At 41.6% G+C, this 27,801-nt stretch overlaps 1 protein-coding gene across 1 annotated transcript in view; it reads right to left on the reverse strand.

The window, feature by feature from the left end:
- Positions 1-27,801, reverse strand: part of rragd (ras-related GTP binding D) — a 91,531-nt gene that overhangs the window by 19,187 nt on the left and 44,543 nt on the right. The window contains exon 6 of the mRNA XM_033988206.2: positions 24,448-24,596. Coding sequence (XP_033844097.1) covers positions 24,448-24,596 — 149 coding nt within the window. The remainder of the gene's footprint in view (positions 1-24,447; positions 24,597-27,801) is intronic.

Raw genomic sequence — 27,801 nt, forward strand, 5'->3', positions numbered from 1 at the left:
CTGCCTCTGTTGATTTGAGATGGGACGATATACGATAATATCGTTAATCATGATAATAAAGATCCACAATTAATCGTTGGCGACATTTTTTTAATAATCATGATCATCGCACATGATCATAATCACCTTTGCCTCATGTTTCAGTTTCATACAGTGTTTAGATGTTCGTTCTGGTGTTTGTCCACAAGGGGGCGCTCTGTCGTAGCAGTGACACTTGTTTCTTCTGTGGCTCGTGGGCAGTGGATCCTGATCCCAGTGACTCCACACATTTATATCCTCCACTGAAGAAGGTGAAGTCTGATGTGTGGAATTATTATGGATTTGAAAAACAAGAGCAACAAGACGAGCCACCGATCTGCAGAATCTGAAGGAGAAAAGATACGACTCAGAGGGGAAACACGAGCTATCGCTAGGTTAGCACAGTTTGCTAACAGCGGCGCAGGGTTTTACAACAATCATGAATTAATCTGAAAACATAAAACCTCCAAGGACCTGGTGTCACGTGTGAGGACATTAAACTGCCTCGGTTTAATAATTATCATAACATCTTTAATCGTGATTATTTTAGTCACAATAATTGTGAGTTTTAATTTTAAGACTGTCCCATTCCTATTTGTGACTTTGTCTGGCCACAACACCTGATAATTGTGTTTTAATGTCACATGGTGGAACATTCTAGGCAAAGTAATAACATCTCCATGGAGACGACATGTTACGCCAAAGTTACAGTAAAATGTGATCCATCGTCACACACTCACTCGCTCAGTGATCACACATCCACATCTGAGCCTTTTAGGAGAAGTGTCTTGCCCAAAAGCACAAACACAGAGCCAGAAGCGGGACTCAAACTACCAACCATCCAGTTACGGGTCAAACGTCTCAACAAACTGTTACATAAAACACAAGCCACATCTCTATGTAAATCACTGCACACGGAGGTTTATTTTTGTGATGCTCAAATAAAAAAAGACAAACACAAATATAAAGTTATTTCAGTACAATTCTGTGAAATTTCAATCGTCCTAAAAGCCACAGATGGAAAACGAAAAACATTCAAGCTTCAAAATAATCCCTGAAAAGTTTAACAGCTCGTTTCACTGTTATAAAAAACAACACTTAAATATACAGATATATAAATATATAAATATAAATATATAAATAAACAGTTTTATGCACAAAATCTGACAAAATTACAGAAAATTTGAAAATAAATCTAAAAAGTTGAAGAGAAAGATTAAAATGTTGCTGCTTCTCTTGAAAAAGCCAAAAGAAATTTGTAAAGTTATTTCAACAAACGGAATAATAATCCTACAATTTATAAATTACACAGTCACAGATAAAAAACAAAACCTCAGAATAATCTGACTGATCTAAATCAGGCTTGACTAATACAAAAAAGAGTAAAACCATTTGGTGCCTCAGTTCTGTTTAGTCAGACATTTTCGCTGGAAGGTTTCGAACTTTGTGGTTTGATAACGTCGATACTCTGCGGTTCATTAGCTCGTGTTGCGCGGCGGTCAGCGGCCCGAGCAGTAACAGCAGGACGCCAGCCGCTCGCTAACATGAGGCGCGTCGCCACATTACGCGCAGGAGATTGTTCATCTAGTTTTTATCTCCATTTTTCATGTTTGAATAAATAGAACTGGGTCTGGAGCAGCAGCCGACTCCAGAGAAGGCAAAGGTTCTGCTGACGGTTTATTGACACTTTATTCATCTCATTAACAGAGTGGACCGAGGTCAAAGGTCAACAGTGTTTTAGAATTAATTGGGTGGAAACATCGGCAAGTTAGAAACGTTTAACGAGCTGCTCATAGTGTTAATGTAATATTTATTTAAATTAGACAAAAAATACAAGGAGTTAATATGATTGACTGAGATTCAGGAGCAGCACGCCTCAGTCTGCTCCTCTACAGAGAACCACGGCTCACTCGAGAGGAGCAGGACCACGCCTCAGTCTGCTCCTGCTCCTCTCCAACCAACTACAGCTCACTCGAGAGGAGCAGGACCACGCCTCAGCCTCCTCCTGCTCCTCAGCTCACCACAGCTCACCTGAACCACGTCTCTAATCACCCAGAGGGCCCGTTTATACAAGTCTATCCCTGCGACATCACCTGTTTCCTCTCTCTCCATCACTCTTCTCATCCATTCGTCTTTCAACCTAAAGATCTCACCATTTATAGAGTTGGTGTCTCGACACAGCGCCCCCATCAGGAGTGTCCACCAGCCTCCACATCTGTCCATATCATCAGTAAATATCTTTATCGTGCACCATTGCAAAAATACTGAAATATCGATATCACGAGCTGCTGTATCGATATATTGTCAAGACTATTTTTATTTTATATTTGACCAAGTTATTCAGTCACAGCTCTACATTTGTGCGTCTCGTTTAGAGAAAAGAGACTCGTTTAAGCAGAACATTTGATTCACTGTTTTGTTGATTTAAACAGGTTTATTTCATATTATCTTTGGTTTAACACAGACTTTTCGTGTCACAGTTGTTTTAGTCGATATGTTTTGCTCCTTCAGTCGTTAAACTGCACATGTCTCTGTGTAAATGTAAATGTGGAGCTCGTATAAACTGTGAATGAATAAAACTGACACATGGAACACACAAAATGCACTTTATGTTTATTCATCTTCAATAAATGGAAGATAAATTTTAAAAAATCCTCACGTGTCCCGAAAGCCTTTATTTTTCACTGAGAATTGCATTGAATCAATTTAAAATACATCATATCATATTGTACTGAACTTTTCCAGTGCTTTACAAACGTGTGATCGTCTGGACACAAGTTCAGATACACATGATTGACAGGTGGATTAGCCAATCAGGGACGTGCACGGTCCGTCCGTATCAAAACAAATATGGCTCATTGTGTTTTTCAAGAGAATCGATGAGCGAAGCGAAGCCGTCTGCGAATCTGAAGTGACCGAAGTTTGATTTTGTTTTAAATGAGAGAAACGTCTTTAACCTTCGATCTATTCAACGTTTACTTTATCTGTGAGACATTTGTAAATTTTGGGGTTTGCCATCTTGAATTTAACAATACAAAACCTCAAGAAGAACTGCAGAAAGAAGAAAATATACTTTCTTTGTGCCAGCATTGGATTTTTTTTTTTCTCTGACATGGATTTTGTGTCTGGCCAAACCCACAGCAGCGATGGAGCCGTGGAACTTGTACTTTTCTAGTGTAACTTTGGACAGTGTTCATGAGTCTGCCCACACAGCCCCCTGATAACAGACGCTCTGTGGAGACGCTCTGTGGAGACGCTCTGCGGACGGCCCGGGCGAAAAACAACTACAACTTTTATGAGAAAATGTGAAATATCCATCTCTGGTGTTTTGGTCAAATTGTGTCCGTTGCATTTATGAGCACAGAGTTTATGAATAACTCTGAGGAAGTCACAGCAACTGAGCTTCACACACAGGTACAATTTGTGTCGGCGCCAAGTCTAAATCATTTGTTAAAGGTGTACAGTCTGTCGTTTATCGCAGGGGTCACCGTCTAAAAATCCACAAAGTATCAGCTTCATTTTGTACATTATTCTCTCTGTTTTTGTCTGTAAAACCCCTCACCACACACTTTATACACTTTTCTCACACAGGCGTTAACATTTTCTCACATTTCTCTCTCGTTTAAACTCTCTCAAAGTTCAAACCTTCGTAGGCGTCTTTGTCGGTGCAGAACGTTTCATCGACATTGTGGGTTTTGTCGGGGAGAAAACAAATTGCAAACGTACAGCACTTCAGAGTCACACTGAGATCCAACGTTTATGTAAATTTGTCTGAACACATTCTGTACTGGACAGGAGACACGGCACGGAGGAGACTGATGGACAACGGTCTACAGTCCAACAGCCAATCAGGACACACGACACAATGGTCTACAGTCCAACAGCCAATCAGGACGCACGACACAATGGTCTACAGTCCAACAGCCAATCAGGACGCACGACACAATGGTCTACAGTCCAACAGCCAATCAGGACGCACGACACCATACATGGTCATACAGCGTAAAAACAAAACATGTAAAATTACACACAAAAAATCTGCGAAACAGCAAAACCCTGAAAGGTGAACTGTGATGTATTTTTCTCCACAGAGACAAGTGATGCATGTTTTTCTCTATATTGTTTGGCAGAAAAACAGTTGGAATTGCATAATTATTATCGCGCCTTCAAGACACAAACACAATCACATCTGCCTGGATAAAAACTGTTGATCTTCTCCACTGCAGCAAAGTTACCAAATGCATCTTTAAATAGAGGTTTGTTTTTATATTTATATTTGTTGCTCTTGTTCTACACGTTGTATTTTAGTCGATTCTTTTTCCAGACCGAGGTTTAGTTTGTTTTTCATCCCTGACAGTTTGGACTTCCTCTGCAAAGACGTGAACACGAGCAACAAAACGCAAAGAGGAACAAATAAAATCAGCCATTTGTGACGACTGCAAAAGAGAGAAGCACATTATGGATTAAGGAGCCAAACGAAATATGGAAACATGTCCGTGAGACTTTAAACCGGGACGAGGGGCTTTTCTACTCTCACACACCTGGAGTACCGTCTTGAAGAAGTCGGACTGCAGGTGGCGCTGTCGTCCTGCCTCCATCGTTAGGAAAACAACACCCAAACTTTTTAAAAATAAATCAGCTGAACAAACATCAACAACATCACGTGACCACTGTGAGGCGCTAGTGAGCAGAACAAACTGTCAGGGATGAAAACAAACTCAACCTCGGTCTGGAAAAAGAGCCAGATGAGCCTGAGGATGTGTGTAACGATGTGTGTGAGCCGCGGTGGATAGTCTGACACGTTTTCTTTTATTCACACACTGGACTTACTGTGTATTCAGTCCAATACCTTTTTTATTACCTTTTTATCATCAGAATCCAACCAGAGTCACTGTTTAAATAAAGTTTTAGGTCCAGACAAATGAAGGCTGCATGAAATTATTTGTTCAATATTCCCATCAGATAAAATTGCATTTCAGAGTCTAATGGCTAAAAATGAACTTTCATACGAACATCTCATAAAGAATGTGCCTCATAATAAGAAATCTACACTCCTGACTTCTCTTTTTATTAAACCGCTGCCCGATACATTCCTGAAGTCATCCACGTCTCAGCAGAGAGTGTAACCAAGCACAGCGCAGATGGGAAATGTTTCTTGTGTAACTGCATCATCTGAAAGGCCAGAGCTGCACAGACTCAGAGGAAACAGACGTGGAGAAGATACTTTTATTTCAGCGCGTGGTTTTATAAAAGGAAGTGTCCGCAAAGCCCACAGCAACTGACCGAGCGACTCACCGAGCGACTCACTGAGCGACTCACCGAGCGACTGACCGAGCGACTCACCGAGCGACTCACTGAGCGACTCACCGAGCGACTCACCGAGCGACTCACCGAGCGACTCACCGAGCGACTCACTGAGCGTCAGAGCCCGAGGCCACTTCAGAAGACGAGGAGTAACTCGACGCCTCTGCACTTTCACACGTTTAATGACACTTTAAACGCTCCAATAAAACATGAACAAAGAATTAAACATCAACTAAGACTTTATTAAGAATCATCCAGGATCAGGACATAATAAATCCATGTCTGATCCTCACCCCGGAGAACGAGCCGGATTTATGAAGGAGAATTTAATGATGTGATGATTTTGACGACAATGAAGATAATAATTTTAATGATGATTTTAACAGTGATGATTTTGACGATGAAGAAAATTATTATAATGATGATTTTGATGGTGACGATCTTGATGATGATGAAGATGATAATTTTGATGATGATTTTACTGCTGCTGATTTTGATGATGATTATGGTGATGATGATTTTGCTGATGATGGTTTTCTGAGGCGTCCAGCAGCGCAACGTTTTTCAGTGCAACAAAAAACATGCAAAATGAAAACACCGGCTTTTATTTTAGTCTACGTTTTTGGTAAAGTGACACAGTGGGCCTTTAGTCTTGATCGTGTAGGTCGTCATGTCGCTTCTGTGGAGACCAAAATTATTATTCACAACAAAAGCACCACACACTCACGGGAATTAGCGGCAGATGCATTTATAATGAGCTCTGCAGTGGACTTGAGATAATTAGACTGAGCTGGACAGAATATTATCAGACAAATGAGCCGTCAAACGCATTAACATAAATACTTCCTACGGCTCATGAGGTGTTACTTTAGATATAACAATGTGAAAAGTCAGAGTGTGTCAACGAACAACTCATTTAAGAACATCACACACACACGAGCGACAAAATGAGTCGTTTTAAAGGGACGAGGAGCTGCGTCGACACAACAGAACACGCTCGTCACAAACACTAGATCATTTTTACGATTTTATAATAGTGAGTGGTGTGATGGAGTCATAACGACAACCACAATGACTTTTATTCACCCCCAAGGGCAAATTATTTTCACACAAACAGGCAGCCAACCAGCAGAAGAAACACAGCTGTCAAAAATAAAGGTAAGAAAACAAGAAATACATGTTTTTAATCAACTACTGAAAATAAAATAACTTAAACTGTAAGTACCTCACTGCAGATTTACACAGTGAGATCGTTAAGTGAACACTGAAGAGGAGCTGTGCTAAAATAAATCACTCAATCAACATTATGAGCATCTCCAACAAGACGAAGGATTAACGGCAATAAATCAAAACATCTGAAACCTCGTAACAAATCACACTGGAGTTATTCAAGTGCTTTGGAAACAACAAAATATCTTCGTCTTGTTATGAATAAAACCTGTGAGTGATGGGACTCGGCTCTTTTATGGGATCCGACTCTTTTGGATCCGTTCATGTCAAAGAGCCGTTTAAAAGATCGGCTCTTTTTATATTGATTTATACGACAGAAGCAGAAGTGAGACTCATCACAGAATCACAGAGAAACGACCAGGACTGAGAGTGTTTGAAATGATCATAATCGAAATAAAACATGGCACTAAAATAATAATAATAATAATAAAACTGTTATTTTCTTGTGTCCGTTCAGATTAATCAGGGTAAAAAGATTCGTTCTTTTAAAAAATGAGATCCGGTTCTAGCCGTTCACGTTCAGGACTCGTTCTAAAGAGCCGACACTTCACTAAAACTAAATCTACACAAACATGTTCTGAAACACGTGGGATTCTTGTGTTTAGCAGAGTTCAGTAAATGTCAATCCTCGAGGTTTACAATGTGACTTTGAACAGAATCTTAATATTAAACATCCTGTACGACACAAAACAGACTCACGAGTGTTTAGTTCTAATGTTTAGTTTCATTCACGTGTAACAGCCGTGACTTCTGCTCGTTCGTTCTGTCCTCGTGTGCTGCAAATATCAACTCAGACACTGTTTTAAATATCACATACAGAGATCGTTTTAGCCTCAATTGAACTGTTTTACTCTTCAGTAGAATAACCTCCAGGTGCTGCTTTTATTTTTACTTTTGTTCGGTTGTTGTCAGTAGCTCGTCTCTTTAAATGAGGCGAAAACAATAACTGTGACGTCAAAGTTTGGCAAATCCAGCTCTGAAATGATTAAACATGATTCTAGTGAAGGTGTGTGGAGTTTAAAAACACAGAGGAGCACTTCCTGTATCACCACACGATGACATCACAAGGTGGAACAGAGTGTTTTCAGTTTGAGAGAAGAACTTAAGTAATAAATCTGCAGGTTTGTGTTAAACATTTGAATGAAACAAAACACAACTCCAGGTCGGTTTAAGTTTTTGATGAAGAAACGACATCATAAAACAGATAATAGTTGAATCCTTTAAAACGTTAGAATATTTGTCCAAAATAAGAAGCCATTAAATAATTTTCCAGAACAGTTCAGCTCTGTGTTTAATCCAGAGGGCACAAAGGATCAAACTATAAAAACTATAAAACAACAGAACAGTTTTGACAGTAAACTCACTGTGTCTCAGAACTAACATCAGAAAACATGAAATAAACAACTTATTAAAACTCAAGTCCATTCAAATAAAGACGACACTAATATTTTAAAATGTAGAATACTTCAGTTTGTCTTTTAATGTTTATTATGTCTCAAAATTAGCATTAGCGTTAGCACTGACACACAAACATGTCTCTGTCTAAACACAGAAGTGTCTCTGCTGAACAATTTATTTTATTTGTGTTTAACATGTGACAGTGACGTTCACCTGCAGCTCCCTGTCTGACCCTGACCCCCTGACCCCTGACCTCTGACCCAGGGGTGTCAAACTTAAATGCTCAGACGGACAACATTAAAAACTAAGACATATTCACTTTAATTTTGCTTAAACACAAAATATCTCTAACAACTCAAGTGTGATATTACAAAAACATGACACATCAGTAGGATTGGTTTATTATCTAAGTAAATAAAATAAATTCCGTGTCTTTCTGCAGTGATTCATGTGGCTGAGGTTATAATGAACCGTAGCATCTCCTCCCTCAGATCAGCTGCAGGTTCTCGCCGTAGAACCCAATCATCTCACACGCCGTTTTGTTTCGTCGTCGTCATTTTCTCCAAACACGAGTCTGTGTGGCGTCCTAATCGCGACGGGAAATAGAGCGGGAAATTGTCCAGCGCAGAAGAAAACATCTAAAATCCTGCAGAACAGAGCGAGACCTTGGCATTTTCCCTCCGCACACGCTCCTCTTTCAATATCCACCTACGTCACTGTGAAATGAGAGCCAAAGTCGCGCTTTCTCTGCGACGCTTTTGATCATTTCTTTTTCAAATTGTGCTTGTAATATGTTTCTTTCATGTCAGTTTGAAAAGACATTTAGAAAGGTACGGCCTTCTGCATAAACGCAATCTGCCAATGAGAGAAAATCACAAAATCACAGTGTTAAAGCGGCAGGGAAAACAGAAATGTATTGTAACGGACTTCAGCGAATACAACGCTCCAGTTCAATAAGGTTTATGTAAATAAGACTTTTGTGCACATTTTAGTTTGAAAGTTAATGAAGGAAAGTAAGTATGACAAAGGTACATATTAGAGCTGCGCAAACCAGTTTTAAAATAGAGATTCAGTCATTTTTAATCATCAGGTCTGTGTGGGTCCGTCCTCAGTGGAGCAGAACTCGGACTTTGAAGGAAGAAATTTGACTTTTTTGTGTTAAAGCTACTGTACTTTAGACAAAAAAGCGCATGTTTTTCCTTTATTGCACTGAAAAACACGCATCAGTACAGTCAGCAGGCTTACATCTCCACAAACCCGACTTGTACGTGGAAAGGAGGGGGTGTTCTCTTGATTGTTTCTTTGGAAATGTCCCTTTGGCTGTTCACTTTCTTCCGGAAGTTGTCGTAGGCGTCGATATCGTCTTTTGGAATGTGTTATTTTGCATTGGAACTGCTGATCTTGACACTAAATCAGTTCTAGATGGACAAAGGCGTCGCTTTAAAGCCTCCAGAGAATCAACGCCGTCGTGCTGGCGATGAGGAAAAATCATATCACAATAACGATATACACTCACCTGAAGGATTATTATGAACACCAGACTAATACGGTGTTTGACCTTTCACCTTCAGAACTTCCTTAATTCTACGTGGCTTTGATTCAACAAGGTGCTGATTCTTTACAAATGTTGGTCCATATTGAGGAGCATCTTGCAGTTGGAGATTTGTGGGATGCACATCCAGGGCACGAAGCTCCTGCTCCACCACATCCCAAAGATGCTCTATGGGGTTGAGATCTGGTGACTGTGGGGCCAGTGTAGTTCAGTGAACTCAGTGTCATGTTCAAGAAAACAATTTGAAATGATTGGAGCTTTATGACATGGAGCATTATCCTGCTGGACGTAAAGGAGGAGGACGGGCACATGGTGGTCATGAAGGGATGGACATGGTCAGAAACAATGTTCAGGTAGCCCGTGGCATTTAAACGATGTCCAATTGGCACTAAGGGACCTAAAGTGTGCCAAGAAAACATCCCCCACACCATTACACCACCACCACCACCTGCACAGTGGGAACAAGGCCTGATGGATCCATGTTCTCATTCTGTTTACGACAAATTCTGACTCTACCATTTGAAAGTCTCAACAGAAATCAAGACTCATCAGACCAGGCAACATTTTTCCAGTCTTCAACTGTCCAGTTTTGTTGAGCTTGTGCAAATTGTAGCCTCTTTTTCCTATTTGTAGTGGAGATGAGTGGTACCCGGTGGGGTCTTCTGCTGTTGTAGCCCATCCGCCTCAAGGTTGTGTGTGTTGTGGTTTCACAAATGCTTTGCTGCATTCCTCGGTTGTAACGAGTGGTTATTTCAGTCAACGTTGCTCTTCTATCAGCTTGAATCACTCGGCCCATTCTCCTCTGACCTCTAGCATCAACAAGGCCTTTTCTCCCACAGGACTGACACATACTGGATGTTTTTCCCTTTTCACTCCATTCTTTGTAAACCGTAGAAATGGTTGTGTGTGAAAATCCCAGTAACTGAGCAGATTGTGAAATACTCAGACCGGCCCGTCTGGCACCAACAACCAGGCCACGCTCAAAATTGCTTAAATCACCTTTCTTTCCCATTCTGACATTCAGTTTGGAGTTCAGGAGATTGACCAGGACCACACCCCTAAATGCATTGAAGCAACTGCCATGCGATTGGTTGATTAGATAATTGCATTAAGCAGAAATTGACAGGTCCTAATAATTCTTTAGGTGAGTGTGTATCATGATATACCTGAATAAAGTGTGTTTTCAGTTATTCTCTGAAAAGTTTGAAAGTTAAGGAAAGGGCTAAGTATAAGAGCAAAGGGCTAAGGCTAAAGACTAAGGGCTAAGGCTACAATTGTACTTCTTGTATTGTATTTCTCTGTATTCCTGTTATTTCATTGTGATCATATCCTCTGTACTCCGCTGTTATGCCTGGGATCCCTCTGAGTGATTGGTAATACCTTCACCCACCACAGGGGGGAGTCACTGCATTAAACTCCTGCACGAGAGAAACAACTACAAATCGCTCCCGTGATTAATTCTCCATATTTTCTTAACCGAAAGTGACAACAAAAGCGCAATTTACTCATGAATAACCATAATCTTCTGTACGGTCTGAAACTTACTGATCTCTGTGGAGAATGTTCCGCAGTATGGTTTTACATTTTATCATCTGCCACCTCCACGATGTTTCATACTGTACCTGTAAACACCTGATTTCCCATAATGCCCCTGTAAAAATCATGAGTTCACCAGGACACAGGGACATTCTGTCGTTTTAAATTCTCGTAAAAACAGTCTGTCAAAAAACAACAAAACGCTTCCTTCAGGACTAAAAACTGTAATGGAGGAGTTTTCTGTCTCCACACACTCAGCATTAGACTGACAGCCGGTGTCTGTGTGATGGGAACTTGGAAAGCAACAGTCGACTTCAAAGCTTCTTCTGAACTAAACTTAACCACGGCAAAAATAAGAAGCAATGAGGGTAAACAGTTTGCATTTCATCAGTGAGCATCAAACAGAAGTGGCCCACACCTGCTGAGCTCCTCTGATCCACACTAAAGACGTCTGACTCCTGTCTGCACCACGCTCGAGCGGAGAGGAGGAGAGGGAGGAGGAGAGGAGAGAGGAGAGGAGAGAGGGGAGAGGAGAGGAGACGAGGAGAAGGAGAGGAGAGAGGAGAAGGAGAGGGGAGAGGAGAGGGGAGAGGAGGAGAGGGGAGAGGAGACGAGAGGAGAGGGGAGAGGAGAGGAGCCGAGGAGAGGGGAGAGGAGAGAGGAGAGGAGAGGAGAGGAGAGGAGAGAGAAGGAGAGGAGACGAGGAAGGAGAGAGGAGAAGAGACGAGAGAGGAGACGAGGAGAGGGGAGAGGAGAGGGGAGAGGAGAGGAGACGAGGAAGGAGAAGGACAAAAGAGACAAGAGGAGAGAGGAGGAAAGAGACGAGAGGAGACGAGAGAGGAGAGAGACGAGGAAGGAGAGAGGAGGAAAGAGACAAGGAAGGAGAAGGAGAAAAGAGACAAGGAGAGGAGAGATGAGAGACGAGGAAGGACAGAGGAGAGAGGAGAGAAGAGGGGAGAGGAGGAAAGAGGAGAAAAGAGACAAGGAAAGAGAGGAGAGTAGAGGAGGAAAGAGATGAGGAGACGAGAACTGGTCTTAGAGTGCAGAGTGAAGGAGGTGCTCCACACTGAAATAATGACTCTGCAACAAAATGAAAATTCAGCAGATTTATGTTTTTATACTGACTGAATTTGACCCAACAAGAACAGAACAGAACAGAACAGAACAGAACAGTTCAAATCCAAACTGTCAACATAAAGAGACAGAGTTCAATCCTCTGATCTACAGGTCGGTGCAAATCCAAATCAAAGGTAAACTGTCAAACCCAGACTTAGACTTATCCTGCGTTTGTGTCCAGTAGATTAGACGACTGTAACGTCCTGATCACTGGACTCTCCAAACGACAGAACAGAACATCCAGAACATCCAGAACATCCAGAACATCCAGAACATCCAGAACATCCAGAACACTGCTGCTCGGGTCAGGACTAGAACCAGGAAGAACTTCACACATGTGTCCTGTGGCTCCTGTGGCTCAGGTCTGTGGCTCCTGTGGCTCAGAGAAGAGACTTTTGATGTTAATTTTATGATGATTATGTTTTGATTTGTTTCTATTGTGATTTTATGTCTTTGTTGTTCTATAAAGCACTTTGAATGACTTTGTGTACAAACTGTAAACTTGCCGATGCATGTGTGTGTGAATGTGTGTGTGAATGTGTGTGTGAATGTGTGTGTGAATGTGTGTGTTTTTCCTTGATGTAAAGCTCTTTCAGAGTCTTAAAGGTGAAAACGCTCTACATAAATGTGCCCGTGTGTCTGTGCACAGTGGGCTGTTCAGCTCATGCTTCTTACAGGGGCAGTATTTCCCGGAGTATAAGTCGCACTGGAGCATAAGTCGTCCAAAAATGCATAATAATGAAGAAAAAAAACATATTTTCACATATAAATCTGTGTATCTGAGTATAAGTCACAGTCCGGGCCAAACTATGAAAAAAATGGCATTTATAGAGCAGAAAATATGGTATTTCAAAGCTGCTGAAGAACGGGTCAAATGCAGAGACACAATGTTCATCTGTACAATCTCGACATCGTACTTTTGTCATTGAACAACACCATTACAGTTTTAATACAAACACTGGTGGAAAAAAGCCATAATAAGTAAATAAACATCCACCACATCCAGATCAAGTACAACAGGACTAATCCCCGACTCATCTAAAAGTGGACGACATCATTTCCTCTGCAGCTCGACACAAGAAATTATCCAAACGGGCAACAAAAAGTGAATAAAATGAACTGTAAATTTGGCAAACACACAAAAACTGAACAGCCAGAGTCCGAGTACATTGTTGTTTTTTTATGTGTGCAGCAGAAACAGCAGCCGCTCGTCATCGCACTGAAGCAGGACCCCTGGGTGACGCCGAACCTCCCGCTGCTCAGGACACCTCTCTGCAGAACATAACTCACACACGACACACACAGACACAAACGCACACACACCCCCACACACACACACACACCCCCACACACACACGCACACACACGCACACACACACCCCCACACACACACGCACACACACGTCCTCGCTCCAGTCTTTGTTTTCAAGGTAACACACTTTACCATAAACCCAAGGCTGCAGCTGAGGCTCTTTCACCTGAGACTCGAGGGTTTTTCTTCGCCGTGTGGAATATCGAGATGGGAATGACGGGAATGACGGCGTAAATCGCATAAACGGCGTGGATGATTTAGACGCACAGAGCACATTCCCGAGGCCTTGGAGCTTAAAGATACAGTGTCATTTATCATCAGTGAGTTGTTGTGGCTCTTTTCCAGATCCTGCCCTGTGGCTCGTGCTCTGGCTCATATATTTTATCATTGATACATTTACACTTGGAGGAGAATTGGATGGAACTTTCTCCCTTCACTCGAGCTCGGAACAATGTGGTTTGTGTGAATGTTGTAGTTTTTTATGCAGATATTTGCACTTTTAATTTAGCATTGATTGAGCACTAGCTTTTAACAACAACAACAACACCAACAACAACACCAACAAAACAAAAACACCAACACCAACACCAACACAAACACAAACACCAACACCAACACCAACAACAACACCAACAACAACACCAACAACAACACCAACAACACCAACAACAACACCAACACAAACACAAACACCAACGACAACGACAACAACAACAACACCAACACCGACAACAACAACAACAACAACACCAACAACACCAACACCACCAACAACTACAACACCAACAACAACACCAACAACAACACCAACAACAACACCAACAACAACACCAACAACAACACCAACACCAACAACACCAACACCAACAACAACAAAAACAACACAAACACCAACACCAACAACAACAACAACACCAACAACAACACCAGTGCATTAAGTCTTGCATTTTTTTTTGCACATTCAGACGCTTTACGCTGCCTTATTCTTTCACTGGTGCTGAGTTGTTGTAGTCACAGCTGCCCTGGGGTAGACTGATGTGAGTGTGGCTGCCAGTTTGCACCATCAGCCCCTCTGACCCCACCACACACACCACGCTCACACACCCCACGCTCACACACACACACACACACACACACACACTTTTACACACACACGAGACAATGTGCAAAAGACAAAATATGGATCAGACCTGGACTGAGGGGGGACACAGACCAGGCCGTGTGGCTGAAGTGTCTTGCTGAAGGACACAACAACAGTTTTTTCCACTGGCGCCCCACAGCGCTCTCACGCCCCAGGACTCACCTGGCCCCGCCCCCACGCGGCTTCATGACTGAAATTTGATGAGATCAGGCATTTTGTCTTTTTTGAGACAAACTGTACTTTATTTATGCTCTTAGTCGTCAAGGGAAACAAAACAGTGCAATTTAATCATGTCACAAATAAACTTAATAAAATATAATCTTCATGTTTTTTGTTCTTATTTTCAGCTGCACAGAGTCAGGACAATAACCGAGTGTCTAATTAACTTTATTGTTTAAACGACGTCACTAAAACATCAGACAAATAAAGGGCCGTCTGTCTGAAATCAAACATCCGTCTGCGTCTGTGGAGGAAATGGACAGAGAGTGGACTCCACGCTCCGGGGGGACGAGGACGTGGACGAGGACGTGGACGTGGACGTGGACATGGACGAGGACGAGGAGGTGGACGAGGACGTGGACATGGACGTGGACGAGGACATGGACAAGGACGTGGACGAAGACATGGATGAGGACATGGACGAGGACGTGGACGAAGACGAGGACATGGACGTGGACGAGGACATGGATGAGGACATGGACGAGGACGTGGACGAGGACGTGGACGAAGACGAGGACATGGACGTGGACGAGGACGTGGACGAGGACGCTCCAGGGGAGGCTCTGGGGGGACACTCCGGGTGGACGAGGACGTGGACGTGGACACTGTTCTGTCAAATTTGTGTCTAAAAATGTCACTGAACTGCAGCTTTTTCAACAGGAAATGGACAGAAGAGTAAAAAGAAGAATGGATCCTGAGTCATAACAGAGACAAGAGGGAGGGAGAGAGGGATGGAGAGAGGGATGGAGAGAGGAGGAGAGAGAGAGAAGAGAGAGATAGAGAGGGATGGAGAGAGGAGGAGAGAGGGATAGAGAGGGAGGAAAGGGGGGCGAAAGAGATGGATGGATCCTCACTGAGTCATAACAGAAACAAAAGGGAGGGAGAGAAAGAGTGAGAATGAGAGAGGGATAGAGAGGAGAGAAGGGGGAGAGAGACGGATAGATCCTCACTGAGTCATAACAGAAGACAAAGGGAGGGACGGAGGGAGGATAGATAGAGAGGGAGATAAGAGGGAGAGAGAGAGAAAGAAAGAGTGAGAGGGATAGAGAGGGAGGGGAGAAAAAAGAAAGAAAGTGTGAGGAGGGGAGTAGAGAGAGAGGGGGAGAGAGGGAGGGAGAGGAGAGAGAAGGGGAGAGAGAGAAGAGAAAGAAAGCATGAGAGGGATAGAGAGGGAGAGAGAGAAAAGGGGAGAAATGGAGAAAGTGAGAGAGAGAAAGACAGAGAGAGGGGACAGAGAGGGTAATTACTGACAGAGATAGAGAACGAGAGAGGGAGTAAAAGAGAGAGTATAAGAAGAGCGAGAAGGGGAGGGAGAGAGAGAGAGAGAAAGGGGACAGGAGCGTCACCACTGGGAGAAAGATAAAAAAGAAAGATAATGAAGAAGTGAAAGAGAAACAGGAGACCAGGAGAAAGAGAGGGAGGAGAGAAAGAGGAGACAGAAGATATACAGGAAGAAAGACTGATGGGAGAGAGAAAGAGAGGGAGAGAGAATGAGAGATAGAGAGGAACGGCGAGGAAGAGGGGAGAAGTAGTTGGACAGAGAAAAAAGAGAGAGAGAAGAGAATAACAGAGAGAGCAAGGGAAAGAGAGAAAGATGGAGCTGTGGAGGAGCAGATACAGTGAAACAGATGAGAGTGAGAGATAAAGAGATAAATAAATAACAGAGGGATAGAGATGGAGAGACAGAGGAGAGAGTGAGATTAAATCAGACGCTCGTTTGGACAGAAGCTCACGGCTCTTTGATGCAGACGTGATGAGGCAGATCTGAAAAAGACGACTGAGGAGAGACGGAAAGAGCTCGAAAAACAAGAGAGACGCCTCAAAATACAGGATAAAAAGAGAATGAGGCAGTTTGGGTTTAACGGGCTCTTTATAGACACGTTTCTCCAGGTAACAACGAGAACGAGAACAAGAAGAACAAGAACGAGAACAAGAAGAACAAGAACAAGAACGAGAACAAGAATGAGAAGAAAACCTCCACGTTCACTGCTGCTCTGTTCACTTTTTATTTGAGTAAAATACAGAGTGTGACGCTTTTCTTAAACACTTTTTCAGATTGTATTTGTGCCATTTGACCTTTAGATTAACAACTGTGGTGATTATTTTATTTACACATCCTTTTCCTTGTTTTTCTATTGGACAACAGACATTTTGTAAGTACAGTTGTCCCTCGATATATCGTACTTCACCTTTCATGGTCTCGCTGTTTTGTGCATTGTGTCGTGCATCCTGATTGGCTGTTGGACTGTAGACCATTGTGTCGTGCGTCCTGATTGGCTGTTGGACTGTAGACCATTGTCCATCAGTCTCCTCTGTGCCGTGTCTCCTGTCCAGTACAGAATGTGTTCAGACAAATTTACATAAACGTTGGATCTCAGTGTGACTCTGAAGTGCTGTACGTTTGCAATTTGTTGTTTTCTCCCCGACAAAACCCACAATGTCGATGAAACGTTCTGCACCGACAAAGACGCCGACGAAGGTTTGAACTTTGAGAGAGTTTAAACGAGAGAGAAATGTGAGAAAATGTTAACGCCTGTGTGAGAAAAGTGTATAAAGTGTGTGGTGAGGGGTTTTACAGACAAAAACAGAGAGAATAATGTAAAAAATAAAGCTGATACTTCGCGGGTTTCACCTTTTTGTGGACTGTTAAATGAACCTGTGCACATGTAACTGCTTGAATGTTTCCACTTCCTGTTTCCACACTATATTAACCGTCTTTGCACATCGTTTTTACGACTGACAGTTACAAAAAAAACCTAATGTCGCTCATTATCTGCAACTATGTACACGGCGTATAACTTATATTTTTCATAATCTATATTGTGTAAAGATTATGTTTCTATTTGATCATATTTTTACACACTTCTGTTTATTATTTATCCATTTTATACCTATTTTTTATAAACTCTTGGCATCCAGTGTGTGTTTCTTTACTGTGCACATAAAAATAAAGCTTTGAATCTTGAATTTTCCTTTATTACGGGTTATTTTTAGAACATAACGACGCACCACTGTGACTTTTACACCTTTACAAATCAGCCTCAAAATGACTTCCTCTGAACACAATGAGAGTCAGAAGGTTATCTCCATCCACATGACGGGCTCATTCAAACTGGCGACGTGGGTGAAGCGCGCCGCCAAACGACATAACACGAGTTTTCCAAAGCCGACAAAAGCGATCAAACAATCGAGGCCGCGCTGGAAGTCGAATCTCCGACCGTGAACTAAACAACGAACTTTCAAAATGTCGTTGAAACAGAACTATTATGGAAAAATGGTCTTTTCAGAGCTTTTAACCTGCTGCAGTGGTTTGTCCTCGCCGTTTACCTTCTCCAAGTCGTATTTAGAGTGATTCTTGCATTTGATCGATCTGTAATCACTCATTTTCTGACGTCATTCTCCAGTTTTATTTCTTTAATCGCTGATACTCGCGGGATTCAGCAGCGTCGCGTGGTCATTTTGGTGCAAATGTGTCATGTTTTTGTAGATTTGTGGATAATTGTCGTGTCGTGTCATGAGTGATGTAGGTTTGCGGCCTGAGAGCTGGACAGAATCTTACGGCGAAACAGAAGTAACGCTCGAATAAGTAGAGAATAGAGCTCGGACGACATCTAAAAACAACTTTCTCCAGATAAACTCGGACAAGACTCAAGTCATCATCTTTGTCCCACAGAAACACAGAGAACGTGTCAAAAAAACTTCAAATCAGGCGAGAAATCTAGACTCAGACTTGAACTTTAACAGCCACATCAAATCAATGACATCTGCAGCTTTTTACATCTAAAATCATGTCAAAAATCAAAGGTAAATTGTCAAACCCAGGACTAAATCAGGACTAAACCAGGGCTAAACATGTTGAATCAGCGTTTGAGTTTTGTGCAGTTAAATCCTGAAAGAATCGTCCTGAAGATGTGAGGCTCAAACGGTTCTTTTTTATCTGTGCATGTGACTGACAGGGGTTTATTCTGCACTTTTCTCCTTTAATGTTGATCTTGATGATGATTATTTAAGTTTTGATTTGTTGTATTGTGATGTTAATGTCTTTTTTATTCAGTAAAACACTTTGAATTACCTACGATTTGTGCTGTACGAATAAACTCTCCTTGCCTAAAACCTCTTCAGACGTGTTTTTGATGACGGTACAAAGTTATAACACGGTATAAAGCTAAAAAAAAACATCTATTTTGCATAATACCCCTCTTTTCTCTTTAAGATTTGAGTTTCAGCTGCTTTTTCAAACAAAATACAACGTAATAATACAACACCAGGCAAATGTTTCTGCTTTGGTCCATCTAAAAAGCCTCGTTCTACACCTCACACTTTATTCACACACACCACAGTCTGGATGGTGAGAAGGAACAAGAAAACCTGTGGCTTTAGCTCTAATTTCCTTTGAGGCCACTACACGCCTGCACACGCCTGCTTTTTCTCCTCTAAAATTACCCGCGGAGCTCGATTCTGCAGAAAAACCACAGCTCGTACCATACACTTTTTAGGTGGTGAACATAATCAGTGGGGTTTGAGCTGTGGGGAGTCTCACAGTTGTGAATGAGAGAACGAAGTGTGACCCAAATGTCAAAGCAAAGCATACGAAAGGTCTGGTACGATTAGCCGCCAGAAATTGACATCGTGAAGTATTTTTAGCGTCTGGAGACACGTCGCGGAGTTCAAACGCCGCCTCACGCTGTCGCTCACGTCAGCTCATGTCGGTTTTGATTCAGTTTTTGGTGAAATGACAGAAACGGTTTGGATGCGCTGGGTTTTGGAGGTTATTCACTGCACCACCTCGTCCTTTAGAGGAGCGGGTTCCTCTGACTGACGTCCTTTCATAACTTATGTAATCACCAAAGAAAAAAAGGGCAGAAATTAAAGCCGCTGCACCTGATTTTTTGGGGCTGTGTCTGAAAGTCCAGCCTCACCTCTGACCCCTCGTCCACTCCACAGCCCGGCGCCAGTGAACTCGCTCAGAGAGATTCAGAAACGCTGAATCAGGTCACGTGACTCTGATAAACTCCGATAAAACTTGATTTCTGTCATAAATAATCATCAGTTTCCTCTGGCTCACAAGTTTTCATGGATTAATAATAACCGAACATGTTTTTGTCAATCGCACAATCTGGCGTGAGACTGACAGGTGGATCAGCGTCTGTTGTGATGTCGTCTCTGTGTCGTCTGTTGTGATGTCGTCTCTGTGTCGTCTGTTGTGATGTCGTCTCTGTGTCGTCTGTTGTGATGTCGTCTCTGTGTCGTCTGTTGTGATGTCGTCTCTGTGTCGTCTGTTGTGATGTCGTCTCTGTGTCGTCTGTTGTGATGTCGTCTCTGTGTCGTCTGTTGTGATGTCGTCTCTGTGTCGTCTGTTGTGATGTTGTCTCTGTGTCGTCTGTCGTGATGTCGTCTCTGTGTCGTCTGTCGTGATGTCGTCTCTGTGTCGTCTGTCGTGATGTCGTCTCTGTGTCGTCTGTTGTGATGTCGTCTCTGTGTCGTCTGTCGTGATGTCGTCTCTGTGTCGTCTGTTGTGATGTCGTCTCTGTGTCGTCTGTTGTGATGTCGTCTCTGTGTCGTCTGTTGTGATGTTGTCTCTGTGTCGTCTGTCGTGATGTCGTCTCTGTGTCGTCTGTTGTGATGTCGTCTCTGTGTCGTCTGTCGTGATGTCGTCTCTGTGTCGTCTGTTGTGATGTCGTCTCTGTGTCGTCTGTTGTGATGTCGTCTCTGTGTCGTCTGTCGTGATGTCGTCTCTGTGTCGTCTGTCGTGATGTCGTCTCTGTGTCGTCTGTTGTGATGTCGTCTCTGTGTCGTCTGTCGTGATGTCGTCTCTGTGTCGTCTGTCGTGATGTCGTCTCTGTGTCGTCTGTTGTGATGTCGTCTCTGTGTCGTCTGTTGTGATGTTGTCTCTGTGTCGTCTGTCGTGATGTCGTCTCTGTGTCGTCTGTCGTGATGTCGTCTCTGTGTCGTCTGTCGTGATGTCGTCTCTGTGTCGTCTGTCGTGATGTCGTCTCTGTGTCGTCTGTTGTGATGTCGTCTCTGTGTCGTCTGTTGTGATGTCGTCTCCGTGTCGTCTACGTCCTCCTCTCACCTCATGAGCTCTGGGTCGTGACCGAAAGGACGAGATCACAGACACAAAAAATGAGTTTCCTCCGCAGGGTTTCCGGACGCTCCCTTAGAGTTAGGGTGAGGAGCTCAGAGTAGAGTCGCTGCTCCTCCACATCGAGAGGAGCAGCTGAGGCTCCCTGGGGGGGTGTTCATGTCCCACCTGGAGGAGGCCCCGGGGAAGACCCAGGACATGTCTCTCTGGTTTGGGAACGCCTTGGGGTCCCACCGGAGGAGCTGGAGGAGGTGTCTGGGGTGAGGGAAGTCTGAGAGTCCCTGCTTAGACTGATGCCCCTGCGACCCGGCCCCGGAGAAGAGGAAGAAAATGGACGGATGTTTTTGTCGAGCTGAATCTCACTGAAACTGAGCACATTTTACATTTTTGGCCTGAGACGTGGAAATTGTGTCTCTTAACAGTGAGACTTTTCCAACTTTACACTGCCCCGGTTTATTTAAGAGTTTTTTTTATTCATAATCAAGACGAACAGTGAGATAAACCAGAGCTTCTGCTTCAGTCGTGTTGTGTCCAGTTAAACTCTGACTCTCCCAGTGCATTGTGGGACATAGTGACCGCTCTACTGACCACTCACACACACGACTTTTCACATTTTTGACTGCACTACTTTTTCACTCCTTGGTCACTCGCTAAAATGTGGTGATCCCTAAACAGCGCCCCCTGTAGGAGGAGTGTGGACATTCGGACACAGACTCACTGTTATAAAATAGTTCCGTGTGTAAAGTTTTGCAGAGATACAAAGTTGTGCGTTCTGAGCATCTTAATTATTCACTGTGATGAGTTTATAAAGACTTTTCACAATCGCACACACACTTCCTGAGTCTAACATAATAACACACTTCATAATTACACACACACACAGGAAACTGCAGACTTATTTTGACCTACGGTAAATCTGAGAGAAGACACAGAAAAAATCAGCCTTTAACTTAAAATGAGTCGCACTTTTACAAACCAGATCAATACAAAATGGACACAGCCTGAACTGATTTACATAAAAACACATTCAGCTTTTTATTAGTATTAAAAGACACTTAACATAGATCAAGACGTTTGATTTTGTTCATTTTAAAGAACACTGATCTAAAACGGATAATAAAATGGAAACGGGTCCATTGACTTGTACGACTGAGTCACGCCTTTTCACCGTCACACTCCACATTTGTGTTTTTATATTTTTTAATCACTAAGCAACATGTTTAAACGTTTAAATGTTTGAATGTTCAAATGTGTGAACTCGGGAGTCGCATGTTTTTAGAAAAATCACATGAAAGTTCAGGGATGTGGGTGAAGAAAAAGCAAAAAGGCTCAAGACTCATAATCACAGACTGTAGATGTGAGAAGTGTCCAAACAGGAAGTGATCATGGGCACGTTTCAACACGCTCGCTCCTGATTGGCTCTGTGGTTGCTATGATACTCGTGGTCAGAACTCCAGATTAGCCGCTCTAACCGCTCCAGCCTCGATGAGCCTCATTCGACCTGAGGCTGCGGTGACGTCACTTCTTTACAGTCTGTGCTCACGATGCAACGTTCCTCAAACACGCCTGGATGACCTCTGACCTCTGCGTGCGTTAATGATGAGGGACGGCCTTTGTGATACGGTTAGTGTAGCTCGTAGACTTTTTAAAATTCAAAATGTGAAGTGATGGAGATTAAATTATAGTTCTGAGCGAGTAAACAAACAGAAAAAAGCTCATTTTGAATTGATGGCCCCAGAATGTGTCATAAAAATGTGACTTTGGTTATAAATAGAAATGATAAAACGTCTATAAATAACTTCTTTACGTTTTGTTGAAGCGCACAGCAGACCGCGCTCAAACTGAACGCCGCGCGGTAAAGTCGTGATCATGAATGCGTAAAGAGAACATGGGGCTCCGGGGGCGGACTCCGGCGTCTCTTTAACGCTGCTTTTTGTCAACTTAACTTCCAAATAACAAAATGTTCCTTCATGTTTTTGGCCCCATTTCCATTACTCTTGAAAAAATATGATCTGAGACATGTGACTATTTATCCCAGAGTTATTATTATCATCAAATGGAAAATACTTTCAGCAACTTCATCTAATTCATCTCACTTGAAAAACGACTTTAAAATTTGATATTTTAAAGGGTCAAAGTCCAAATAACTTTTAGTTTACTCAGAAAACAAAAGCAGTTTCTGTCAAATTTAAAAAGTTTGATTTAACAAAGTGGCTCGTTAAAGGCGTCGTCATACGGTCGTTCTTTTATTCACGACTTGTGTATTTGTGGTATGTATTTTCCAGAGTATAAGTCGCACCAGCCAAAAAATGCAAAATAATGAAAAACAAAACAAACATACTCAGATGATTAATATACGAAATATGTAAGTTTCAGCCCGGACAAACTACGACTTATCGTCCAGAAAATAAGTTCATTTTAAACAAAATGCAGTGGTTCAAAGTTATTCCTCACTCACCTGCTGCATTCAGAGCATCCAAATTATTCACCATGATGAGTTTATAAGCACTTTTCACAACTTTAAGAGGCCAGAATAGAGTTTTGTCGTTACGGTAATGCTAACAACAACAATTAGCATGCTAACTGCACATTTCCTGATTCTTGTACAATAATATACAATGTAACTCGATGCAGAACAGCACACATCGATGAGTTTATAAGCGCTTTTCACAACTTTAAGAGGCAAGAATGGAGTTTTTTTTGTTTTTATGGTAATGCTAACAACAAATAGCATGCTAAACACACACTTCCTGATTCTTGGACAGTAAAATGCAGTGGTTCAAAGTTATTCCTCACTCACCTGCTGCATTCAGAGCATTCAAATTATTCACCATGATGTGTTTAGAAGCACTTTTCACAACTTTAAGACACAAACATGGAGTTTTGTCGTTTTGTCGGTAATGCTAACAACAAAGATTAGCATGCTAACCACGCATTTCCTGATTCTTGGACACTAAAATACATTCTAATTCGATGCAGAACAGCACACATCGATGAGTTTATAAGCACTTTTCACAACTTTAAAAGGCAAAAATTGAGTTTTTTTTTGTTTTTATGGTAATGCTAACAACAAATAGCATGCTAAACACACACTTCCTGATTCTTGGACAGTAAAATGCAGTGGTTCAAAGTTATTCCTCACTCACCTTCTGCATTTTGAGCATCCCAGCTTTACACCACGATGAGTTTAAAAGCACTTTTCACAACTTTAAGAGGCAGAAATGGAGTTTTGTCATTTTGTCGGTAATGCTAACAACAAAAATTAGCATGCTAACCGCGCATTTCCTGACTCTGACAATAAAATACATTCTGATTAGATGCAGAACAGCACACAGCAGACCTATCAGAGCTGTTTATACGATAGTTTTTCTCAGGTACATTGGGAGGAAATTGGGTCTGTCCATTTAATTTTGCAGATTTTACTCGTTTGATTTGATTTGACAAAACAAAACAACTGCAATGTTCTTTTTCAGGATAAAACTGGAGGAACATTTGGACGTTGCGACGCTTCGGGGAGGTGCGGATGTGGCCGGACTCACCTTTCCTCTCGAAACTCTCTTTGCGCAGGAAACAGACCATGGCCAGGAACTTGGTGACCTCCTTCAGGTACATGACGGTCGTGTTGTTCAGGTGGATAATCGCCATCGACTCTTTATCGTACGGCAAACCGGCCTCACTGTCCATCCACCTGTGAGAAGAAAACGCAAAGACAAACGTGTAAAGATACTGTGATTTTATATCAGACAGAAGGACGCACAGGGATCTGCCAACGTCTTTCATGAAAAATGCACAAAAGGCAAAGTAAAAGCTTCATTTGTGAGGCTCTTTCATCAGACGCTGCGGAATTATTTAAATCACACGGCGTCGACAATAACACGATTATCAACTAAAACACACACAGAAAATCAAAACGCAGCACTTTTTGGACACTTTTATATATTTTTGTAGAGGTTTGTTTTTTGTTTTTACTCTCCAGCTGCATTATCATAATTGGCAACGTTCCATCTTTTCAAAGCGCAATCAGGGATATTGTTGACTCACAGTTTTGTAATTTTACTTCGGAAAAAAAAGTCCTTGGAAACGCTTAACTTTTTGGTGCAAGAAAATTGGTTTTAAAAAGTCACTTGATTAGACACGAGGAAATCTACATCGCACCGGAAATATTCAAGTCGTTTTAAATGTAAATTCATCTCAATATTTGCAGAAGGATATTGATACCTGAATGAAAACTGAGTCAGAATTAAAATATAATTGTACTACAGTATCAGTACTATCATCACTAACGTACTATTACTTTGGGTGAGACTAAAAATAAGTTAAAGGACACGGGATATTAGGCAAAAATGTACTTTTTAAGCGTTTAATCATGTCATAACGTCGTTTCAAACCAACATGTTTCTGCTTAAATCATGTTTGCGGCTTCTGAGCACTTATATAACACTTGATTTGAATTTTTCCAGGATTGTTGCGTCACAGGTAAAATCCCTGAACAGTTTATAAGTCCATAAATAATCAGCAGACTTGTTTTAAGTCTTTCTACTGTCAAACCGTGTTCATTACTACAGACTGGCATAGTTTATTTGTACAGCACAATTCGTACACAAGGTAATTCAAAGTGTAAGAATAAAAAAATACATTAAAATCACAATACAACCAATCAAAACATAAATATTCACAAATAATCATCAGAAAAATTACATTAAAGGAGAAAAGTGCAGGATAAAACCCTTTCAGTCACATGCACAGATGAAAAGAACCATTTGAGCCTGGATTTAAAAATTATATTAACACTTTGGGGCATGTTTCTTAATTCGATTACATTTTTTTTTCCCACATGGTTGTTCCCTTCATCAGATTTCAGTTTCAGGGAACGCCTAAGCTGAAAAATAAAGACACTGAACGTATAATTATGATTCTAGTTTACAAAGCCGTTATGCTAACTGTGCTCAAGACCATATTTATACAACATAAACACAACAAATAATGTATAATATATAAAAAAAAGACACACTCAACAAGAGAAAATACGCAAATCGAGCCCAGCGTCTATTAATAAGGCCGCGTTTCTTTTCCCGAGGCATCGTTGGCGACAAACAAACAAACCAAACGCACACCGGAAGTTTCAGCACGAGCATCTCACAGCCACAGACGCAGGATTAAATGTAATTAATAAAATGAATAAAATGGTGCAAATGTATTTAATCCTTGTTTTTATGCCCATGGGCTCAGACGGAGTGACATACGCCGGCTAAAAATAGACGCGGCGTTCCAATAAGACGATGAAGACGTTCCAAAGCGAGTTACGTGAGCGGTGCATTCATCAGAGTTGTCAAAGAAGAAATGGGAATAATTGCGTTTTGTGACAAAGAGTTGGCTGAGCGTGCGGAGCCGTGTTCAGTCGCAGCGAGGACGAGCCAAAAGGCGGCGTGGGCCAGGTCCTAACTCCAAACAAGATCATTAATTAAACCAGGTGAAAAAAAAGAGAACGCATTCACTTAAACCTCTAATTAAGAATAACATCACCGCTGTTTTGTCATGACACTGATGCCTCCTGAACGACACACGGATTTATCAAACATTTTACATCCAAATGAAGTAACAGGTACAGCGCGAGTAGAACAAGCACAAGGTTTACAGCAGATACAGCCACGATGGTCACATGACACCAGTGACTCTTATTTTAGGTTATTATTCACAAATATAATAGTACAATTTGTCTATAAAATTGTTAAAAGTATTACATAACAACAAAACAAAAAAAGAAAGACATATAAGATCAACTTGCAACTTGGACCATTTGATACTGAAAAAATAAAATAAAATATTAATAAAACAAAATTAAATATTAATACAACAAAATTAAATAAATATAAAATTCATAAATTAAGATTTAATAAATATCAAAATAATAAAAATAAACAAATGTCAAATTAATTAATAAAATTAAATGTCAAAATAATGTTAAATATAATGTCAAATAAATTAAAAATAAATAAATGTCAAATTAATAAATTAAAATTAAATAAATATCAAAATAATAAATTAAAATTAAATAAGTATCAAATTAAAACATTCAAATCAAATAAAATCAATGAATAATAATAAATTCATTGATTGTCATTGAAGTATCATTCACAAAGTTGGATGATTGTTGTAAATATTCGTGGCGTTTTCTCTGTATAAACTCTTCTTCTCTTCTCGTCGTGATCGGGGGGTAATGTCCTTAAGTGACGTCTTCATTTATTTGTCTTCGTGCTTCTCCACAGACAACATTTTTAGACACAGACACACCGGTCTGTCCTCGTCTCGTGGTCACGGTGAAGTCGAGTGCTACACGCTCTTCGTCGCTCTTCCTCGTCTTTCTTTCGTGTGACGTTCGTTTCTCTCTTTACCTCCGTCCGTCTCCGTCTTTTCGTCCTGTTAAATATTTTTCCGTCGTGTCTCTTGAGGTTTGTTCTCTGTGTTCGATCTGTTCAGTCTCTCCTGCTCTTTGTACGAGCACAAACCCTACACCATAGAGCTAATCCTACACTCTGACAATGAGAGCGCCACTGCCACCTACTGTAGTGGAGGTGCAATTACACTTTATTCTAGTACGGCAAAAGAAAAACCTGTTCCCCGGGGTTATACATGACTGCCGGGGACCGCCCCGACCCCTCCTTTTTTTGTTCCAGGTTTATCATTTTCTTGTCTGTTTCTTTGTCTCCTGCATGTTTCCGTCTCTTAGTCCTGTTATGTTTTGTACTGTACTGTTTTTTTTCTTCTCATAAATAAAATAAAAAAATAAGTAAATAAAAAACAGGACGTAGCCCCTACAGGTCATGTGCGGTAGTGCAGCAGTAGAACAGAAACGTCTCCTCTGACACGTGTGAATTAAACTTAAACACTCAGTC

The sequence above is a fragment of the Periophthalmus magnuspinnatus genome, chromosome 22 (genome assembly GCF_009829125.3).
Source record: "Periophthalmus magnuspinnatus isolate fPerMag1 chromosome 22, fPerMag1.2.pri, whole genome shotgun sequence".
Taxonomy (NCBI): domain Eukaryota; kingdom Metazoa; phylum Chordata; class Actinopteri; order Gobiiformes; family Gobiidae; genus Periophthalmus; species Periophthalmus magnuspinnatus.